At 54.8% G+C, this 19,245-nt stretch overlaps 7 protein-coding genes across 7 annotated transcripts; 3 read left to right on the top strand and 4 right to left on the bottom strand.

Annotated features, from left to right (window-relative positions):
• Positions 1-35: 35 nt before the first annotated feature.
• On the bottom strand, positions 36-1,712 carry BO86DRAFT_445324 (FAD/NAD(P)-binding domain-containing protein; the record flags this gene model as incomplete). The annotated part of the gene is made up of 6 exons (XM_025676441.1): positions 36-275; positions 360-637; positions 713-954; positions 1,031-1,076; positions 1,145-1,418; positions 1,477-1,712. 6 exons carry the CDS (start codon positions 1,710-1,712, stop codon positions 89-91), a joined length of 1,263 nt encoding a protein of 420 aa, XP_025532067.1. The 3' UTR covers positions 36-88.
• Positions 1,713-2,128: 416 nt separating this feature from the next.
• BO86DRAFT_385701 (Zn(II)2Cys6 transcription factor) lies at positions 2,129-4,059 on the bottom strand. Its single transcript, XM_025671166.1, has one exon. It carries the CDS (start codon positions 3,890-3,892, stop codon positions 2,243-2,245), a length of 1,650 nt encoding a protein of 549 aa, XP_025532066.1. The 5' UTR covers positions 3,893-4,059; the 3' UTR covers positions 2,129-2,242.
• Positions 4,060-4,312: 253 nt separating this feature from the next.
• Positions 4,313-5,005, top strand: BO86DRAFT_406563 (uncharacterized protein). Its single transcript, XM_025674199.1, has 2 exons — positions 4,313-4,729; positions 4,788-5,005. Exons 1-2 carry the CDS (start codon positions 4,479-4,481, stop codon positions 4,831-4,833), a joined length of 297 nt encoding a protein of 98 aa, XP_025532065.1. The 5' UTR covers positions 4,313-4,478; the 3' UTR covers positions 4,834-5,005.
• A 2,696-nt stretch (positions 5,006-7,701) lies between these two features.
• BO86DRAFT_330353 (FTR1 family protein) lies at positions 7,702-9,210 on the bottom strand. Its single transcript, XM_025668717.1, has one exon. The coding sequence runs from the start codon at positions 8,908-8,910 to the stop codon at positions 7,780-7,782; it is 1,131 nt and encodes a 376-aa protein (XP_025532064.1). The 5' UTR covers positions 8,911-9,210; the 3' UTR covers positions 7,702-7,779.
• Positions 9,211-9,474: 264 nt separating this feature from the next.
• On the top strand, positions 9,475-11,354 carry BO86DRAFT_353783 (uncharacterized protein; the record flags this gene model as incomplete). Its single annotated transcript, XM_025669544.1, has 1 exon — positions 9,475-11,354. The coding sequence occupies exon 1, from the start codon at positions 9,507-9,509 to the stop codon at positions 11,352-11,354; it is 1,848 nt and encodes a 615-aa protein (XP_025532063.1). The 5' UTR covers positions 9,475-9,506.
• A 1,255-nt stretch (positions 11,355-12,609) lies between these two features.
• BO86DRAFT_395615 (uncharacterized protein) lies at positions 12,610-15,485 on the top strand (the record flags this gene model as incomplete). The annotated part of the gene is made up of 3 exons (XM_025673334.1): positions 12,610-12,683; positions 14,000-14,072; positions 14,145-15,485. 3 exons carry the CDS (start codon positions 12,610-12,612, stop codon positions 15,483-15,485), a joined length of 1,488 nt encoding a protein of 495 aa, XP_025532062.1.
• A 1,543-nt stretch (positions 15,486-17,028) lies between these two features.
• BO86DRAFT_406559 (uncharacterized protein) lies at positions 17,029-17,804 on the bottom strand. Its single transcript, XM_025674198.1, has 2 exons — positions 17,215-17,804; positions 17,029-17,156 (listed from the first exon to the last, which is right to left on the bottom strand). The coding sequence occupies exons 1-2, from the start codon at positions 17,569-17,571 to the stop codon at positions 17,064-17,066; spliced, it is 450 nt and encodes a 149-aa protein (XP_025532061.1). The 5' UTR covers positions 17,572-17,804; the 3' UTR covers positions 17,029-17,063.
• Positions 17,805-19,245: the final 1,441 nt, after the last annotated feature.

Raw genomic sequence — 19,245 nt, 5'->3', positions numbered from 1 at the left:
CAATCTCCCACCGCGATACGAAACCGCACCCCTGGGCATGGCCTTTCCTCCTCGTCCGCTGCGCCACTGATCGTTTGGAGATTGACTTCTATCTGGTCTCACTCGCCACATACTCCGCCCAGACCTGTTTGATATCATTCTTGTAGATCCAGTCTAACGAATCCGCCCCGGCGCCTCCAAACGATGCGACACGGGCCTTGATGACGGTGTCGAAGTCTCCATTCAGCGCTCGAGCCTTCTTCGCATCGCTCGCCTTCCGATCGAGATAGTCATACCTGCGACGAACATCCTGTCAGCCACATTACCCTCTTCGGCGCCAGGCAGAGGGTAGAGAAGTCACGTGCATCTGCTCATAGTACGGCGCCCGGATCTGCTGGAAGATCCCGAGCGCATCCTTGATGGTGGTGTTCGAGGTGATGGTATGCTCAATTGCCCGGGCCAGAATCCATCCATCCTCCATCGCAAACGCGGCCCCCGACCCAAAGGCACCGGACAGTGGGTGGCTGGCGTCCCCGATCAAAGCCACTTTATCCCAGCCTTGGATCTCCTGAAGACACGGGCCAGCGGCCATCGCGAATTCTCGCCAGTCCCCTTCCGGGACCACATCCAAAACGGCCTGGATCCGTGGATCATACTCCTGTGTTTTTTCCTTTGGGTGAGTTCACGTCGCCGGAACGAGTGGGCGAGAGGGTCCGGGGGTATCTGTACGCACCTCACACCGAGCGCGCACGCGGTCGTTGGTCGATGGAATGGCCCAGGTTGCGGTTCGGCCGGGCACCTCGGGCTCGTTGAAGGACCGGACGGTGATCTCACACAGCTCACGGTCGGGCTCGTCGTCGACATGCGAGAAGTAGAAGTAGCCGTTGAGGCCATGCCACCATCCGGTGGAGGTGGGAAACTCGGCGACATGGCGGATGGCGGCGACTGGCACCAGAACACGCCACGCGGTGACTCCTGGGAGAGTTGCTTCTGTTTAACCAGGCCCGTGACGTCGTTGCAAGTACTGTCAGGCTGAGTGTGAGTCACTCACCAGTGAAATGCAAATGGTGGTCGGGGAACAATGTCTGTCGTACGACCTATAGTTAGGGCAAGGTCAGTGCCCACTGCCCACACTTTCACCTCTGTTGGACTGGCCAAGTCTCACCGAACGAATCCCGTCTGCCCCGACCACTAGATCCGCGGTCGCTACGGTCGCATCTTGGAACTGCAAACGAACCCCGTCCTCCCCGTCTTCCCCGCCAAGATCCGTCAGAGAAATCAGCTTCTTGTTGAAGCGGATGGTGTTGGCGGGAACCCTGGCGAGCAAGGCGGCTTGCAGGCGGGTCCTCCGAGCCCTGATGGATTCATACTTGGCCTCCTCGGGGCTGAGGGGAGTAGGCGTTGCGCGTGGAACGACCGGTTCGCCCGTGCGACCATTGCTGCGAGCTCGGTTTCAGCCATCATGTCGGAGTAGTTAGGGCAAGGAGGCGCACCGACCGTTGGAAGGGGGTTTGTTTCTTTGCCCCCTTGACCCCGTCGGCAGCGCCCAGCAACTCCAGCACATTCCAGCCATTGCGGCCGATGCTGATGCCAGCCCCGACCTCCCGAGGCTCGGAGGCTCGTTCGTAGACGGTGACGGAGACGTAGGGGAGCTCCGAAAGGGCGATGGCAGTCGCTAATCCCCCTGGTCCGGCCCCTACGATGGCCACGTTGATGTGTTTCCGGGCTACCATGTTGAGTTGGGTGTTCTAGAGCCGGGCAGACGTTGGTTCAGTGATGGCAGTGGCGTCCTGGGGCATATTGGTGGCCTTTCTGGTGTATTTAATCGCCGGTGATGGATGGTGCTTATCACCGAAGCCCCGCTTGCGGGCGAGATTCGCCATCCCTCAACTGTATGAGGAATGAGGAATGTCTTATCATGCACGCATGCACCACTCCGGAGGCCCATGGCGCCATCCGTTGCCTGATGAGTGACATTATTGGATGGAAAGCCATTTTCGCAGGTCTTATGTGAGCTCTAGTGTCATGCATCTCAGGTGTTCGCCTTATTCTTGCATGGTGTCTGCATCGGTGACCATGCCGTCTATCCAGACTCATCACTTCGACTAGACTTGTTGCACTAGAAACATGCCCAGCCCATTCTTAATAAGTACAGTACATGTGAATCTACATTGACCAGTGCCCTTCCTCCTTGATTGATCATGAGCATCACCATAAGCATCATTTAGGTTGAACCGTCCTTAGGTTCCCCCCCACAAACCTTCTACACCAGGCTCAAGGCGTCACTCCCCGGCACAACAAATACCTCCCAATCATTCAAGTCGGAGAACCGACCCATCTTCCGATCCTCCGTAGTGTGCAGCTGAAAGTCCCGCCGTTGCCAGACGCCCTCAATGACCGCACGCATTCGCGCAACGCTAGACACACTCGTTTTGGCCATTTCCATCAGCAGTCGCAGGACCAGCCGTCGGCCACCGTTCTCGCCCGCGATGCTGGGACTGGGGTTCCCGACGACCACATCATCGAGCGGATCCAGTTCGACGGCCGCCACGAAGAGCGGCCACATCATCGCCTGGCTGGCGGAGCCCTGCGCGACCAGCGCCGACAGCCCCGCGAGGATTTGGTGGACGATGGCCTTGACGGCGGGATCGCAGGGTCTGGCCCCGTGCAGCGCACATCGAATATAGACCGAGCAGGTCAGTCTCTTGAGCTCTGCCACGCGACTCAAGGTCTCGTCTTCCCGCCCGACGGCGGGTTTCTGGACGAGATTGTCGAGCCGGCATTGGAGATTCGAGGCCCGCGCGCGAAAGGTCAGCTCCTCCGATGCCGAAGCCATCAGGCCGCGTCGGTTGCGGCTGAGGTCCATGATCGCGAACAGGATCGACACCAGCGCGGGACTGCAGCCCATCCAGTCGTTGATGGTCACATCTCCCTCAGACCAGTAGCTGGGTCCGAAGAGATCGGCCTTCGCGCAGGCGGTGCGGCCCATCACGTCCTGGAAGGCGAAGAATAGCTCGACGAATTTCGAGATGGGGTCTCGTGGCGGCGCTGTTGGAAGGGGGAGCAGTGCGTCGGTTTGTGCAAGTGGCTGCTGGCGTCGCAGACGGATGATGTCCTTCGCGCCTTGCAGGTGGATGATCCAGCGTCGGTCGCAGTGATCCACGATCTCGTAGAGGCAGAGCAGCATGATGAGCACGAGGACTTCCGGGTCCGGGCCGAGAAGGAAAGCGCCCCGATCATCGCTCGCAATGCGGCGGCGAAATTCCCCGACGACCTGCGATTTGAGCTTCAGGGCGTGCACGGCGTAGCGTGGGTCCTGCTGGCTCCAGTGGCATGCTGCTAGAGCCATCAGTGCCTTGATCACCACGGGGGAGGCGGTCTGACAGTAGGGCAGGATGACCGCGGCGAATGGCGAGGTGGAGCCGGGGCTTGGGGTCGTCCGGGGGCAGATCTGATTGATGTAGTAGTCCAGCAGGAAGCTCTGGTCCAGGTGGTTCCATAGGGGGGAGGTGGGTAGGGCTGGTCGGAGACTAACTCCATGCACGTTCCTGGCCGGCATGAGCACAAGATCCTGGTGATCGAGCAATTGCTGCAAGCTTTGACTATCCGCATGAACAAAGCTCCACGGATGGATGACCGGGGTTGCAAGGATGGTCTGATCAGCAGTGGACGGGATATTCTTCTTCTCTTGGCTCGGCTTTTTCGAGGCATCTTTGCGCCAGACTCCCGTACGGCCGAATGCGACCCCCCGAGCACGATAATCCGTCTCCCACTTCAGTGTTAGAGTGTCTCGGGTGCAGGAAAGGCCTTTCTGAAAGCAACGCGTACAGACCGGCTGTTTCTCGTCGCATTTGACTTTGCTGCGCCGGCAGTTGGAGCATCCACGGTGGGAGCGGGTGCGCGGTCCACTCATTGTCTTGTGGTGCTGGTGTCATCGCAGAAGTGGCTGGCAGGCATCAGAGTGTGCGTTCTTCTTGCAGTCAATTGCAGTCAATTGCAGTCAGATATCCGAGAATTCTGACATTCTTCAAAGCCGTTGCGGCTGGGGTGATGGGGTGATCCAACGAGAGCCATTTTCTCCCGTGAAGTCATCGCTTAGATAGAAGGAAGCTCCACGCGATGACAAAGTTTGGAGTGGGGAGTGGATGATGGAGAATCTTAACTAATATTTTCCATAAGGTGACATAAGCTAACTAATACTTCTGCATAACCCACGCATAAATGCAGAAGTTGCAGAAGTGCAAAAGAGCATGCATAAATTGCCTATGCATGTCAGGCGGAATCGAGTGGCAGAATTACTTCTCCTGGGCTTCATCCCCACACAATAACAATAACAACAACCCCCCACCAATCCCCCACCAACCCTGCTCACGCGTTGCAATTCCTTTTCATCTATGAATCGCATGAGTGACTAGCCAGCTCCCTGGTTTGAGGACGCGTCCTTAGCGGATACACTGGCGAAATGTGCCGCGCCCTGCCAAGAGAGTGGCGCCTATGCGATGGCGCACCCTGAGGAGAAGGTCTCTGCAGCCTACGTAGCGGCTTTTGCGGTCTGGGCAACCGGTGACATGAAGGCTGCTTTTGTTCTGGGTGCTGAGGCTGAGTTCGAGCAAAACCAGGCGCAGGAAGCCCAAGCCTCGGATCATGCAACGGAAGATGCGACAAGCGAACCCACACCTGATGACGAGGCGGACGACGAGTTGGACAAGAGCGCGGAGGAGGAGGAGGAGGAGGAGGAGGAGGAGGAGGAGTAGGAGGAAGATGAAGAAGAACAAGAAGAAGAAGAACACGTTGCTCTATTCATCAAGACCGAAACACAAGAAGGTATGGCAGTATTCCGACCAGTGGTTGTAGACGAAGATCCTAGAGCCTCCTCATGTACCGCCTCATCCGAAAATCAAAGCATAGAGCGGTGGAATGACCAAGCACGTTTAGTCGCCCCGAATCTATATTCCGGTAAACTATACAACGGAAGATTTGAAGCTTCGAATGTCGTCGAACTTTGGCTTGTACGCGGGGCTCGATGAATACACCGTCGGGGGGGGGGGGGGGGGGGGGGGCGGGGGTCGAAGTCGCTCTATATCAGTCTTTTGAACCCCACCTGGCGTCGATCCGCCTACGGCGGACGAAGCGCATAAACTCAAAGATGGTCGACATATATGTCAACAGTGGCCTTGAAAGGGAACATTTGATCCAATATGCTGAGAAGTGGGTACCGTTCGTCAAGGAACATCAGTATGGCTCCTTCCCTCTTCCTTCCTCCCACCAACGCCCACACAGAGACAACTTCTTCGAATTCCAGACATTGAATTCGAGCATTCTAGCCCAACACTCTTCCTGGTCTTCCGTAAGCCGAGGTGATAGGTTCAGGATGGAATTCTCGTATCTCAATTGATGGGTTCCACACACGAAATACTGCTCCCTAGCACGTCCCACATCTCAGGGCTTCACTCCTTTTTAGTCCCTCTGCCTCTCTGCCTCTCCGCCTATCCGAATGTCTCACCACAACTAACACGATTGACAATGTCATTGGCCAGGATTTGATGTAAGAATCTATCTGTCGGAGCTTCCACCTTTTGTGGTGTCGAAGCGAGAGCAAAGACGAGCCAGAGAGGCTGCACGGAAACACGATGGACATGTTGGACCGACCACTAGATCGTCTGGACGATCTCACCCCTATAGATGATCCCACTGCGTCTTCCAGTATTGGGGGAGGGGAGTTCCAACGCGATTGACGGGACATGAAGATGCTCCCATGCTTTGCGGGCTTGGTGGTACCAATGTCTGCGAATGCGGTGATGCACGCGTTTGTGCCACAATGCCATCATGGAAAGAGAGGACAAGTGGCAACCCGGGGGGAAGACCGTTTCCAAACATTATCCCGATTGGATCTGAAGGCAAAATCAAGGTTGGAATTATTCATTCTCAACGGAACCAAGATCCCACCAGAAGATCATACAACCTTGTATCGACTCCAGGCAATTGAGACGAAGACTGAGAAGCTCTGGCTCGGCTCATCCCACACCCTTTGCAAACTTCAATGCACGACCTGCCGCTGGAGAAGCCGTCGTCAGGTCCAAGGAGCTGGATCCAGGGATTTCGGCGCTTGAAGGTGGCTGCTGTCCTGTCTTTTTTTCCTGCATGAATATCTGGTGGGCTTACTAAGCATCGTCGAAACGGTAGGAGTTTGCGAATGTCCCCACATCACTGCACACGAGGCTCATCTTGGCAATTCCCCACGTCTGCATGCCCTACAACAGTACAACTGCAGACCACACACTGCACATTGCACACTACAGTTCAGGAGCCCTTTGCCAGCGGGTTGATGAAAGCACAATCTGCAAACCTCCGACCATGATCATTCTTGCATTGCTTGTGTGATGCCGCGCAGCTTTTTGGAAGACATCACATCTCCCACGATCACAGCGTAAAATCGACTGACTGACTGCAAGAGTACTGTATTTCTATGCCACTGCCGAGCAAGCATGGCACACCACCATGCATGCTGTGCTGTGCAGACCCACCTCAAAGAAGTAAGACATGCCATCCGGACCCCACCGTCGGTTTCGCTGCGATCGTCGGTGGGCAGGACGATTCTGACAGTCACACGCGGACATTGGGTACAAGGACTCCGGGACCAACATGCCCAAATCAGATGGTCAGATTAGATGAACCACGATTTATAAGATTGATAATCAGTGTTGGATCAATCAGACGGACGGGGAGCACGACAGATTGCCACTTTCGGACGGCCGAACTTCCGCTGCCCGAACTTCCGGCGCTCGAACCTATCTAGACATGTTGCGTGGGATTGAAACAAGGCTCCTAGAACCGGCGGCATCCTTGCGATACGTACAGGTGTAATACTGCGGAGATTGCCCGGTCCCCTCGAACGGATGGATCGCTTTTCGGCTATTACTTGTTTTGGTCGGGCGACAAGGTGAATGCAGGTCAAGTCCGGTTACTCGGCAAGGAAGCGAGGCCAACGACAATTTTCGAGACATGGTATAGTGGATGTACGTGCGTATGCACAGTATGGCCTGGTAGGCCTTGGCCCTCCGGTCTAATTCCTAAAGAAATCTCTGCACAGGCTAGTATGGTTTCAGTTCACTCATAGTACTAGAGTATGAACAAGGACTACGGAATGCGCCTTCGCGTGGAGGTTGCGGATTCCTTGGCACGCGCGGTGGTCCAAGAATCACATACTCCGTTTCTCGCGGTCGATGCTTGAGGTCTTGGCTGTTAAACCTGTTCAGGGATATACCGCCGACAGAATTCTCTGATGCCCAAGACCTCAGGGGCTCCTGACTCAAGGCACGATATCAGGTTCGGGAGCACTACCGAAGATGAAGTGGAGGTTCGAATCCCGTCCGAGCGGAAACGGTAGGAGCTTGCGAGAAAAGAAGAGAAAAAAAAAAAGCTGCCAAGGATCCCCACATCCGCACTGAAGCTCATCTTGGCGACCCACTACAACTGCAGGCTGTACAGACTGCAATTGTCAAACGTTAGAGAAAAAGCCTATGGGTGGCTTAAGTATCGCTCAAGTATCTCGTACAACATGGCTCGGGTGTCAGGACGAATCAGGGCTGTTCTTGCAAAGTATGACTCATTCAATTAAGATTATCTGATGACAAGCACGTACTGTAGCCGAGCGCATTTGGACAGATGATGAATTATCTGACAGCAGAAAAGAAAACAACAAAACACAGAATCAATCGATCAATCAAAGCAACGGACGTGATTTTCCCATCCGCTAACCGAAGTTTTTTTTCCCTCTCTCCGACCCTTGCACACCCCCGCTCACTTCATCTCCACCATCTGCTGCTCCACCACGGCCTCCTCGTTAAACAGCCCACTGTGCACCTGGCGCACAATATCCTCCCCGTTCTCCTGCATGGCCGCAAGCTTGGGCTTCACGTACCACCCGAGGCCCGGCACCTTGGCCAGCCCGATCAGAATGCGCTCGCGCAGGGACCGCTTGCCCGAGCGCTCCTCCCACAGCATGTAGGCCACGCACAGCATGATGAAGATCCAGTAGACGTTGTACGAGATGATCGAGCCGTACGTGCCGGTGTTCTCCCACCCGAGAATCGCGTTGAAGACGTCCCATCCATTGTCAGTTTCCGCGTTGCAGCAGTTGACGTGCCAGACCGTCTGGAGGATGTTGTACGAGCCCGCACCGCTGCCCTCCTCGGCAACATCGGAACCCACCCCCTTCTGGTATTCGTAGTACTGCAGATCCCAGATCGACTTGGAGAACATACCCGCCGCGATCAAGTACAGCACGCAGGTCGAAGCGATGAGGAAGAGCTGGATGGACATGACATTTCCACCGCGGTAGATGAGGTAACCACAGGTCAACCCGGCCAGCATACCGGTGAAGACGGGCAGAGGGAACGCAGTGGCCGGGTAGCCGAGTGAGACACCACCGACAAAGACAACGGCTTCGACACCCTCACGCATGGTGGTGATGAACGGAAGGAGAAACATGGCGTAGCGACGGGCCCAGTCTCCGAGCCACTTGGACTTGCGGTGGTGCTTGCTCTTCTCGACCAGCGCCTTGGCGATTTTGATGCGCCACTGCTCTTTGGTCTTGTTGATGCGCAGCAGAGCCAGACCCATGACGGTCACGATGATGGTCGCGATCAGGTAGAAAATACCTTCCCAGAGATCTTCGGCGTTGGACCAGATATCATGGCCCAAACCGTAGAAGACACCGATGAACGCGCCACCGATGACAAGGCAGCAGACGATGCCTGTTATTGAACCCGCCCATACTTGCCGCACCAGCCGTTTGTAGATCCCCTGGTCCTGGTGTGGCTGACCCAGACTCTGCTTGAGGAAGGCGAGGAGCACCGAAACGATAATCACCGCTTCGAGACACTCGCGGAAAACGATGAAGAAGACCTGGACAGCAAAGACATTGACCATGGTGGGCGACTGTGAGCGAAGAAGAATCGCACAGGAAAAACCGGAGTCTAGGTGTTGGGAAACCCTGAGAATGCAAAGGCAAAGGTCTCCGACGGGGACTATATAACGGCTCCGTGGAATGCACACACCCTGTCGGTTGCCCCTCCCTTGCGTTTTCCCAGCGGCAATTTCTGGCGAGGCTAGTTCTCAACCGTCTCTCGGAGAGACATCTTATCTGATCATTCGACGCCTTGGCCTCGCAAGGTTGACCCTGTTCCGGTTCGGGGGGATCCACTGTCCAAGACCCGTTAAGCACCGAACCCAATCTTATCATCCCTTGGCCAATCATTCCAGGCCCCACCACCATCTGATATGGTCTGGATGGAGAGCGGGGGGGGGGGGGGCAGTTCGTATCGAAAACAAACTTACCACCCACCCAGTTCCCTCCATCCTTGTTACCACTAGTTGATGCGCCAAGCGAGAAAGAAAAATTCCCGCGGCGTGTGCCTCCGTATAAAGCAAGTACACCGGAACCGCAGGAGAGTCCTCTTCCTTCTCCCAGGAAGCTGTCGTCCCTCCTCCTTTCCTCTCCGTCTTCCCCCTTCCCTTTACTGAGGATGCTGCCCTATCTTTGCTACCTGCTGCTGCTGGTGTTCAGCAAGCCTCTGCTGGCCAAAGACGTTGTCTACGACTTCAATGTCACCTGGGTGACAGCCAATCCCGATGGACTGGCCGACCGGAAGGTGGTGGGTATCAACGGGCAATGGCCCTTGCCCGTCATCGAGGTCGACAAGGGCGATCAACTGATTGTGAACATGTACAACGGACTGGGTGACAAGAGCACCAGTATTCACTTCCACGGAATGTACCAAAATGGCACCAATGACATGGACGGGCCCTCGATGGTCACCCAGTGCCCTGTCGCGCCCGGATCCAGCATCACCTACAACTTCACCGTCAACCAGAATGGAACATACTGGTATCACTGCCACACCGATTACTGCTACCCCGACGGCTACCGACAAGCATTGATCATCCACGACAACAACTCCTACTTTGCTGATGAGTACGACGAGGAGTTCACGGTGACCCTGAGCGACTGGTACCATGAGCTGGCCGAGGACATCAAGCCCGAGTTCATGTCGCTGTACAATCCGACCGGCGCCGAGCCCATCCCCAACTCCTGGCTCTTCAACGACACCCAAGATCTGAGCCTGTCCGTGAAACCAAACACTACGTACCTGCTGCGGCTGGTTAATATTGCAGCCTTCACCGCCCAGTACTTCTACATCGAGGACCATACCTTCAAGATCGTGGAGATCGATGGTGTCTACACGGAGCCCACGGAAGCGGACATGCTCTACCTTGCCGTGGGACAGCGGTACAGCGTGCTGCTCACCACCAAGGACACGGCCACCAAGAACTACGCCATCGTCACGGTGGTGGATTCCACGCTGCTGGACACCATCACGCCGGACCTGCAGCTCAACAACACCAATTGGCTCGAATACGACTCCTCCGCCACATACCCGCAAGCCAACATCACAGTGGCCGAGTCGTCGGACCTCGACCCCTTCGACGACGCCACGCTGGTGCCCTACGACCACGTGCCCCTACTGGAGGACCCGAGCGTCTCGATCAACGTGGCCATCGTCATGGACAACCTCAACAACGGCGAGGGCTACGCCTTCCTGAACGAGATCAGCTACACCGCCCCGAAGGTCCCGACGCTGTACACGGTGATGTCGGCGGGCGACCTGGCCACGGACCCCACCGTCTACGGCGACTACACGCACACCTACGTGCTGGACCACAACGAGGTGGTCGAGATCATCCTGAACAACAACGACACGGGCTCGCACCCCTTCCACCTGCACGGCCACAACTTCCAGGTCATCGACCGGTACCCCTCCTACGGCCCGGACTTCTTCGAATTCGCCGATGCCGGCATCCCCCAGCCCTTCGATGCCAACAACCACTCCGCCTACCCGGCCTACCCGCCGCGCCGCGATGTGATTGTCGTCCCGCCCGAGGGCTACGTCGTGCTGCGCTTCCGCGCCGACAACCCCGGCGTCTGGTTCTTCCACTGCCACATCGACTGGCATCTGATGCAGGGCTTGGCCATGACCTTCGTCGAGGCGCCCCTCCTCCTCCAGGAGAAGCTGACCATCCCCCCGGACCATTACGCCGCGTGCAACGCCTCGGGGATCCCGTACGTGGGCAACGCGGCCGCCAACACGGAGGATTACCTCGATCTGAAGGGCCAGAACAAGCAGCCCGGTTGGATTCCGGACGGCTTCACCACCCGCGGTATCGTGTCGATGGTGTTCACGGTGCTGAGCGCTTTTCTGGGCATGGGGTCCATCGCCCTGTATGGGCTGTCGGATCTCAAGTTCGTGAAGAAGCCCGAGGCCCAGGCGGATGGGAGTGGGCAGGCGGGTCAGGGGGATGAGTATCGCGATTAGATGTTGTGGGATTGAGCTTAATGTGGTTAATATGTGCGTTAAAACTGTGTATGTTGGTGATATATTTAATGGTATGACTTTTGTTTTGAGTGGTCGTGTATTCCCTGGCTGGGATGGTGTAGCTTCGCTTCCATGTGGCGATCGTAGCGACACTGTGCTTCGTATCAGATGGCGATGTTGCCGGTCGGCTACCGTCTTGACGGATCGGGTCCGGGTGCGCGGCCATTCATCCATGATGTCCTCTTGAGGTGTACTGGTATTTTTATCTATGTAACGATAAGGATGAAGCTTAGGGCGGGGTGAAATGGAACGATTCTCAAATCCTTGGGGGTTGGAACTGACTGAATTATCTGTGCTTGGACTCGCTAATTGAATCGCTTCAGATCTCTCGGGCGGATAACTCGAGGAATACCGGCGATATATATCGTCGAGGAAACAAACCACGGCATGCCATGGTGAGAAGGATATATCTAGTCGTTTGCCAGAACTCCAGTACCCGGGCCACACATGACACCACCATCGCATCGCCATGAAGATAAAAATACCAGATAAGAGGGTTGCTAGGAATTGTGGTGGAGCATCTGGGTGTACGGTAGAGACCCTGCGGCGGTCGACTATTGCTAGAAATCTGCGTTGTCCTGGTCGTTCAGCTTATCGGGTGTGGCAGCTCTTTGTGTCTGCTTCGGCTTGCGTATGAGCAAATTTGAGACTGCTCCAGAGCTGCTGTGTACATGGACATGTCTGATGATTGTGCAATGGTCAGAACCTCACCCAAGGTTGCCAGGCTTGTGGAGGCGATTGCTGCCTAAGGCCTCGGAAACAAGACAAGAGGGGTGGTGGCAGTAAGTATGGTTTGAGAAGGCGGTGGGAAATATTCCAGTTTCCGGTGGGGCCAAGGAAAGAAGGTGAAATACTTTCGCGCCATCCGTTCCTTTTACTTCTTACACAACCTGGACAAAGTGTCGGTCACTTCTGTTCTCTTGCTTTTGTGCCAGTTTCTGCCAAGAGAGCACTATTAATTTTCAATACAAACTCATGCTCTTAATTGCTCAGTCACTCTTCCTAATATGAATAACAGCACTCTATGGTTTTGAATTTAAGGGTCTTCTCTATTTGCTGTATAGATCGGTGGGCAATCGTGGCCGGATCTACACTGTGAAGAACGCCGGTGCGGCGATGCCGACAGGCCAACTGTGCAGATGCCAACACCGCCACCTGCTGATCTCAGCCACGGTGGCTGTGGAATAGCGGACCAATGGGCGGCCTGTGCATCACCGCCATTCTGACCTGCCAGGTGGCGCGGCCCTCAGGCAGGAAGCTCGAAGAGGGGTTCGCAAGGCGACGAAATTCTTCCTTCTAGTCCCGGTCTAGCGCTCTTAGCCCTCTCTAGTCCGGTCGCATCCCTTCCCAGCTTCCATCATGGAACAGGGGATTGCTCAGCATGGATACAGCAGTAGCAGTGGAGTTGAGTAGAGAAGCAAAGCAGGATACGGGCACGGTACAAATATCGAATCCATTGATCTCACCTACCGATCACAATCCACACGCGATGTTGAGTACAGATGTCAGTCCGCACACGTTGGAACTCTGGACAGGACATGAATGTACAGTACAGTACAACCGGGTACCTCGACCAGACAGCAAACTCCTCTCCACGTCAGGTACCGGTACAGTTAACCTCGGATGGAGCCACAGCACTGACACTCCGGATGACATGGCCCTGATTTTCTCCATCCATCCACACGTCAGTCAACCGTAGGCAGTGACAACACTCCCCCCCTCAGCGATCCATGCAGCCATTCAAGCCTATTTTCCCACCCGCCTGCTGCCTTGCTCTTGGCTTCATCGACACCCAACCGCCGGGTTGAGGGATGCGGTGATCGCTGCTCCCGTTCGTTGCTTTATGCCCATCCCATCGGCTAGGCGCCGCCTGGGGTCATTGCGTCCTATGATTTTAAATTCCGTCCCAGCCCCCTCGGATTCACTTTTCTGTAATCCTGTTCAATTTTCCTATATGGTTGCCTTGAGTATCTCTGCTTTGCCCTGCCTATCGGTCGCGAAAGAACTCCTTTGGGTGGCGTGGCTTTCTCGTTTTCGCCGTACTCCGTACTACCTCCTAGCGCCTTCAACTGCATTTCGATCCCGCCGCTTGCCGCCGCTTATCGGGACTGCGAGGGCTTTGCCGTTGCTCGTGATCATCGTTCCATCCCCCTCACCAGCGAACCTGGCCTGGACTGCACCGATTCAGCTGTCGTTGTTGATATTTTGCCATCGGAGGTATACTTCGCCATTGATTCCTACCTGACAATCATCGCTCCTCTCTTATAACCAAACCAACCACACGCCTACCTCAACCTGGTCCAACTCGGTGCCCTCAGCGATACCCACAATCCAAGCCAAGATCGGGGCCAAAGACATCCCCCCCCACTGAGGATCCCAACTATCCAGACACTATCAACTAGTCCTGCGCTACACCGCTCGTCTGACGTCCATTCCCCCGCCCCTTTGTGCCGGAATTTCCACCCATCATTGAAAAGTTGGAGCTTCGACCAGAATTGAATGTCGAACGGGGAGTTGCTTCTTCATTCGACATCCCGGTCGTGCTGAATCCCCATACACGCTGACACCAAAGGCCCGAGTTGAAGCACAACTCCAACCATGGCCCCGTTGGGCGAGACCATCGCGGTGATTGATAAGTCCGGGAAGGTGGTTAGCACGGTACGTATGCGCTTGCTGCTCCACAATCCCTCGCGATAAGGAAATTGACCTCTTCCCCCCTGCGGGTCACAGAGTAAACATCTCTTCGGGGTGTTCAGCCAAGCCAAGAATGCCTACCGGGAACGCAAAGCCCAAGTGCAGTCCGAGCGGAATGCCAAGATTGCGGAGAGGGAAGCCCTGAAGGCGTTACAGAACTACCACATTGACGGGGGTGACCAACACTACCAGTACGACGCGGCCCCGTCCGTTGCATCGTCGCGCCGGAGTCATTCCCGACACTACTCGGGCCGCAGTCGCAGCCACCATCCGCGCGGGGGGTCCCTGTACGAGGAAGATGTGGACGACTACTACAACCAGCCCCGCGAGATGGTGCGACGACACACGCACCACGACGTGGGCGTGCGGGAGATGGACCGGCCGGTTCCGGTCCGCTCCCGGTCCGACCACCCCTCCCACTCCCAGGTGGATATGGACCTGGCCTACGGCGAGTTTCACCCTTCCGCACTGGAACAGCAGCAGCAGCAGCAGCCCCGCCAGGGGGAGCTGGTCCCGCACCAACCAGGCCAACTACAGCGCATCGAGGACCCCGAATTGAACGGTCTCGTCACCCGTGCACAGTGGCTCCTCGAGGAAGCCGACTGCATGCAACACACCGCCACCGCGACCATCGCCCACCTGCAGAAGAACCCGGACTCCATGGCGGCTGTCGCGCTCACGCTCGCGGAGATCAGCAACCTGGTTACCAAGCTGGCCCCCTCGGCGCTCGGGGCGCTCAAAGCCGCCGCACCCGGTGTGTTCGCGCTGCTCGCGAGTCCGCAGTTCCTCATTGCGGCCGGGGTGGGGCTGGGAGTGACGATCGTCATGTTCGGCGGCTACAAGATCATCAAGCAGATCCAATCAGCATCGAAAACTCCGGTGATTGAAGCTGCCCCACAGCAACAACCATACCCACAACAACAATACCCGCGAGACGGCGCAATGGACGAGCCCAGCATGGAGGACATGATGGAGCTCAACACGGATTGCCTGAGCAGCGTCGAGATGTGGCGCCGCGGGGTGGCCGACGCTGAGGCCGAGAGCGCCGGCACTTCTGTCGATGGCGAGTTCATCACCCCGACCGCCGCTATGATGTCGGGCATCGATGTCACAACCGCGCGTATGACCCGCGACCCGCGCTTCAAGTTCGACGACGACGAGGAGCGCTCCATGGCCTCCTCGCGGCGGTCGCGGCGGTCGCGCTCGCACCACCACAGCGGCAGCGGCGGGAGATCGCGGGCGGACCACCGGCCCCCGGAGTCGTATGTGGGCTCTAAAGCTCCTTCGTCGCATCACACCCTGTCCAACTCGGAGGCCAAAAAGCCCAAGGAGAAGACGAAGCGGTCGAGTCGCTTGAGGTTGATGTTCACTACTTGACGCGATGGGACGGTGCCCGTGGATGGCCTATGATTTAACGATACTACTAAACGACAGACCTCACCTGGGGTGAAATGATGTATAAAGTCGATCCTTTCTTTCTAGCCTTCTCTTTCTTCTTTCTTTCTTTCTTTCTTTCTTCTTCTTTTCCTTTTCTTTTCCTTCCTACCTCCAAGATACAGCTCGATGGGATCATGTCAGCATGCTGATTACGTTAAACCGAGGTTTCGGGATGCGCGTTTGTCAACACTCAGAACTAGGGATCGCATTTCATGTTCTTGTACCCTACCAGAATGAGACAGCTGTTTTTAAAGTCGTGATCTAGGCGGATAGCTGTCATTCCGGGGGGTTGGGGGGGGGTTCATTCTTTTGCATATACACCGGCGTCCGGGAACTTGCCATCTACCATTCTGTGACATTCAATCTACGAGTTTTCTTCCCCAAGAAGCGACAAAACTTACCGATTCCTGCGTTCGGACACTTGGCTTGTACATACTACTAAGGGATATCTTTCTCTCTCTGCCATGAACTCGATATACATACATTTGTTTTCTCCTTTCACCGTGTGCCTTGTGGTTACCATTTGATAAGATCTGCCTAGGGTATAAGTGTATCTTATGTGACAGAGCATTGACAGCATGGGCCTATACAGTAGTGCGGAATCTTATCGTTCCAATGTAAAATTTGAGGGACCTCAAGAATTTACGAGATGAAAGTTCCGTCGTTGTGGTAGGGCAAGTGTACTTTCGTACAGATGGGGAAGATCGGTTGCTGGGACGTGACGATTTCTTTCTGCAGAGCAATATGCATTGCATACTGAGGTCCAAGAATGATTGGAAGACAACCACAAAACCATACATCCCCCATAATTATCTTGATGACTTGTCAGTTCTCCGATGAGAGTGAAACTTTGGCATTGTCGACGAAGATTGCATAGGGTGAACCTGCTGGTGGCGGTGTCCTTTAACCGTCTCTTTCACTAAAAGGGAAAGGATATGCCTACTACATGTACATAATACTCCATCTACATACCCGCTCCTTCAGAACCCTTTTTTGATTACTCGGGTACTTGTTGAGGAGAATACCTAACCCCCTCCCCTGCTTTTTCTCTTTTCTTCTAGGTGCTGCGCATCTTGCTAAACCTTAAGCTTCTGGGGCACTTGTTGTATCTTCGATTTTGCTTTTCTGTTCTTTTCCTTTTCAACTCTGTTTTAGTCAACTCTAGTCAACAGTCTAGTTCTTTTGCTGAAGAAAAAGAAAGAAAACTTCAAAACAAAAAATAATGAACAAGGACAACACAGTCCACCAGACAAAGGTGAAGTCAATGTAACAACAACATTTATTCTTTGTACCCCATCTCCTCGCTTGGGCTGGAATAATACTGGACCTGTGTAAGAATCAGGTCTACGAGGCAACTAGGGAAAAGAGTGCAATAGATATTTTGAAGGTGAGTTTGAGATCGAGGGCAGTATAAGAATAAGCCTCTGGCCTGGAGAGACTCAGACGAAAGAGCTAAATCGGAAATCACAGACAGTAGTCACCAGGTAGTAACCAAAAGCAGCTTTCTCGAGTTTTCCTTCACCCTCCTATCTTCCATGGATCTTGGGCGTGCGATCTTGTCGAGTAATAAATATAACCCCAGACATCATGCGGAAGTCCTCTGGATGTTGCCTTTTGGTTGTAAGCCCGAAGGTCCGTCTGCTCGAGTGTATGGGAATAGCTCACTTACCACCCAGCAGAGCTTGCTTACGCACAGCAGTAGGGGGCGTTGGCCGGGGCGCCGGAGGTCTCGGAGCAAGGGAACTCGCCGTTGCCGCACTCCTGGTTGCAGAGATCGAGGGTCGCGTAGCAGTTCAGGGCGGAGGCGGTGCTGATCAGGCCGAGGGCCAGGAGAAGGGTGGAAAGCTTGAGCTGCATGTTGAGAGTCTTTTGGACGGGGAAAAAGTGCGAGACTTGAAAACCTTTGCTGGGGGAGGTAGTGGTTCGAGGCTTGTGAGGGATGGAGAGAGAAAAAGAAAAGGCAGGACAGGAGCCAATCCAGACGGTACTTAAACCGCACGCAATGGTACCTGTAGATGCGTCTCATGTACGAATTCGTTCGACGCGGAGAGTTTTGCTTATCTAAAGTACTCCGTACCCACTCCCTGTTATTCTGTCTCTAGCGTGCTGGTTACTAGTGAGCTCCCGTCTTGTTGAGGCAATGGCCTGGTGGACCTCGAACCAAGACTGAGTATCGAGTAGCTCTGAAGTCAGGCCACCTGGACGCAACAACGATATGCCGGATTGAGCAGAGTACAGCACGTGCTGGATCAACAAGGTATGCCAAGCCATGATTGAAGCTCCGTTCGTGCACGATCCGATCATGCAGGGAAATCTGCGCGATTGCCTTGGAAGAAGGCAGGGGATCTATCGTCCTCATTGCACCGACTTGGCTGTATGTATGTACTGTACAGGGTAGGCGTTCAAGCTCATTCATCCGATTAGATTTCAGCCCTATAAGCAGGGTCCGATGGTGCCAGCCAGCCTTGTTCCCCTCCCGCTAATTACTTTAGCCGGTGGGCCCTGATACATGGGCCAATGGTACTCCGACTAAGCTCCTGATAATCTCAGTTATGATCAATTTAGAACCGCCAGGGATTGGTTCACGCCTCTGGGACTCATGCAGAATCTGATAATTGCCTTAAACCCCGTGCATCTCACACCAGTCTACTGCAAGTATTACTCCATTACAGCCGGTCCCCGAATATCGGAGCAAAGGAATTTCCATATCACATACTACAAGCTCTAGGTACTGCCTATATGTTGCTCGAATTGCAAAGAACGGCAGTAGAAGGCAACTAAGAAACGCCAACGTATAGGGTCACAAACAGGGCCACCGGCCGTTGTCTGAAGGGTCCCTTCTGGGCTGACCTCTGAAACAGTCTCTTCCCGTCTCCCCATTCCCGCTCGGAGTATGCATGCCTGCCACCCTCCGACCTCCGACCTCCGATATACGTCAACCTGAAAGACCAACCAGCTATATACCCCAGCGGACGGAAAGTTTCATGGAATCACCCCAAAGCTTGTCCCGCAGTGACACATATCGTCGTTCGTCCAGACTTATGAAAGTGGCTGGTCTCAGCCAGGCAACCTGACTTGCACCCGACTCTCATTGGCCCATTCGACATGCTAGCCCATGTTTATGTGCCCACTCCTTGGGCGGCGTGGAGGTTATGTGGGTTATTTCGCATCTTGCAAAGGGTCGCAAGGTGAATCCATCGCTGGGTTCGAAATGGCCCCTGGGGGACGTCTGGTATGGTTATGTGATATGTCTTGCTGATTCTTGAAGGAAAGACTCCAACAACGAAAGTAAGAACCTAAAATCTAACACAGTCTCAGGACACATACGCAATTGCACGCGTGCAGGAAACGCAAAAAGGGTGAAATTGAAAAGCAAAAACATACAACAGAAGGGATTCGCTGGTGGTCACCCACCCAACTACTAACCTCCCGGCGTGTGGCTTGAGTACGGCTGAGCGGACGGGAAGCCCTATTTTCCACACCCTGTGGTCGTATGTGCCTGGAAAACCAGTGGTTAGCTTTATATACCTTGTTCTGTAAAAAAAGACAGAGTCATGTAGTCTCCCATGCTGGATCATTGCACTATGGTTCATGTCCCGATAGTCATATTTGATGTGTCCGAGATGAGGCACGCCTGTCGGTAGGTACTATACCTAATCATGCGGCGCAACCGAGCCCCCTTTTTAATCTATGCTCTGTG

Source organism: Aspergillus japonicus (genome assembly GCF_003184785.1).
Source record: "Aspergillus japonicus CBS 114.51 unplaced genomic scaffold BO86scaffold_4, whole genome shotgun sequence".
Classification (NCBI taxonomy): Eukaryota; Fungi; Ascomycota; class Eurotiomycetes; order Eurotiales; family Aspergillaceae; genus Aspergillus; species Aspergillus japonicus.
The sequence above is the reverse complement of the archived record's forward strand: the minus strand, read 5'-3'. Positions and strand labels throughout refer to the sequence as shown.

Bases quoted from the DNA above. Each gene is read 5' to 3' on its own strand.
- BO86DRAFT_406563 (XM_025674199.1), top strand. From the start codon at position 4,479: ATGGCGCACCCTGAGGAGAAGGTCTCTGCAGCCTACGTAGCGGCTTTT. The intron at 4,730-4,787 runs GTAGGAGGAAGA...CTATTCATCAAG, and splicing joins GAGGAGGAGGAGGAGGAGGA to ACCGAAACACAAGAAGGTAT.
- BO86DRAFT_406559 (XM_025674198.1), bottom strand. From the start codon at position 17,571: ATGAGACGCATCTACAGGTACCATTGCGTGCGGTTTAAGTACCGTCTG. The intron at 17,157-17,214 runs GTAAGTGAGCTA...TACAACCAAAAG, and splicing joins TAAGCAAGCTCTGCTGGGTG to GCAACATCCAGAGGACTTCC.
- BO86DRAFT_330353 (XM_025668717.1), bottom strand. From the start codon at position 8,910: ATGGTCAATGTCTTTGCTGTCCAGGTCTTCTTCATCGTTTTCCGCGAG.
- BO86DRAFT_385701 (XM_025671166.1), bottom strand. From the start codon at position 3,892: ATGAGTGGACCGCGCACCCGCTCCCACCGTGGATGCTCCAACTGCCGG.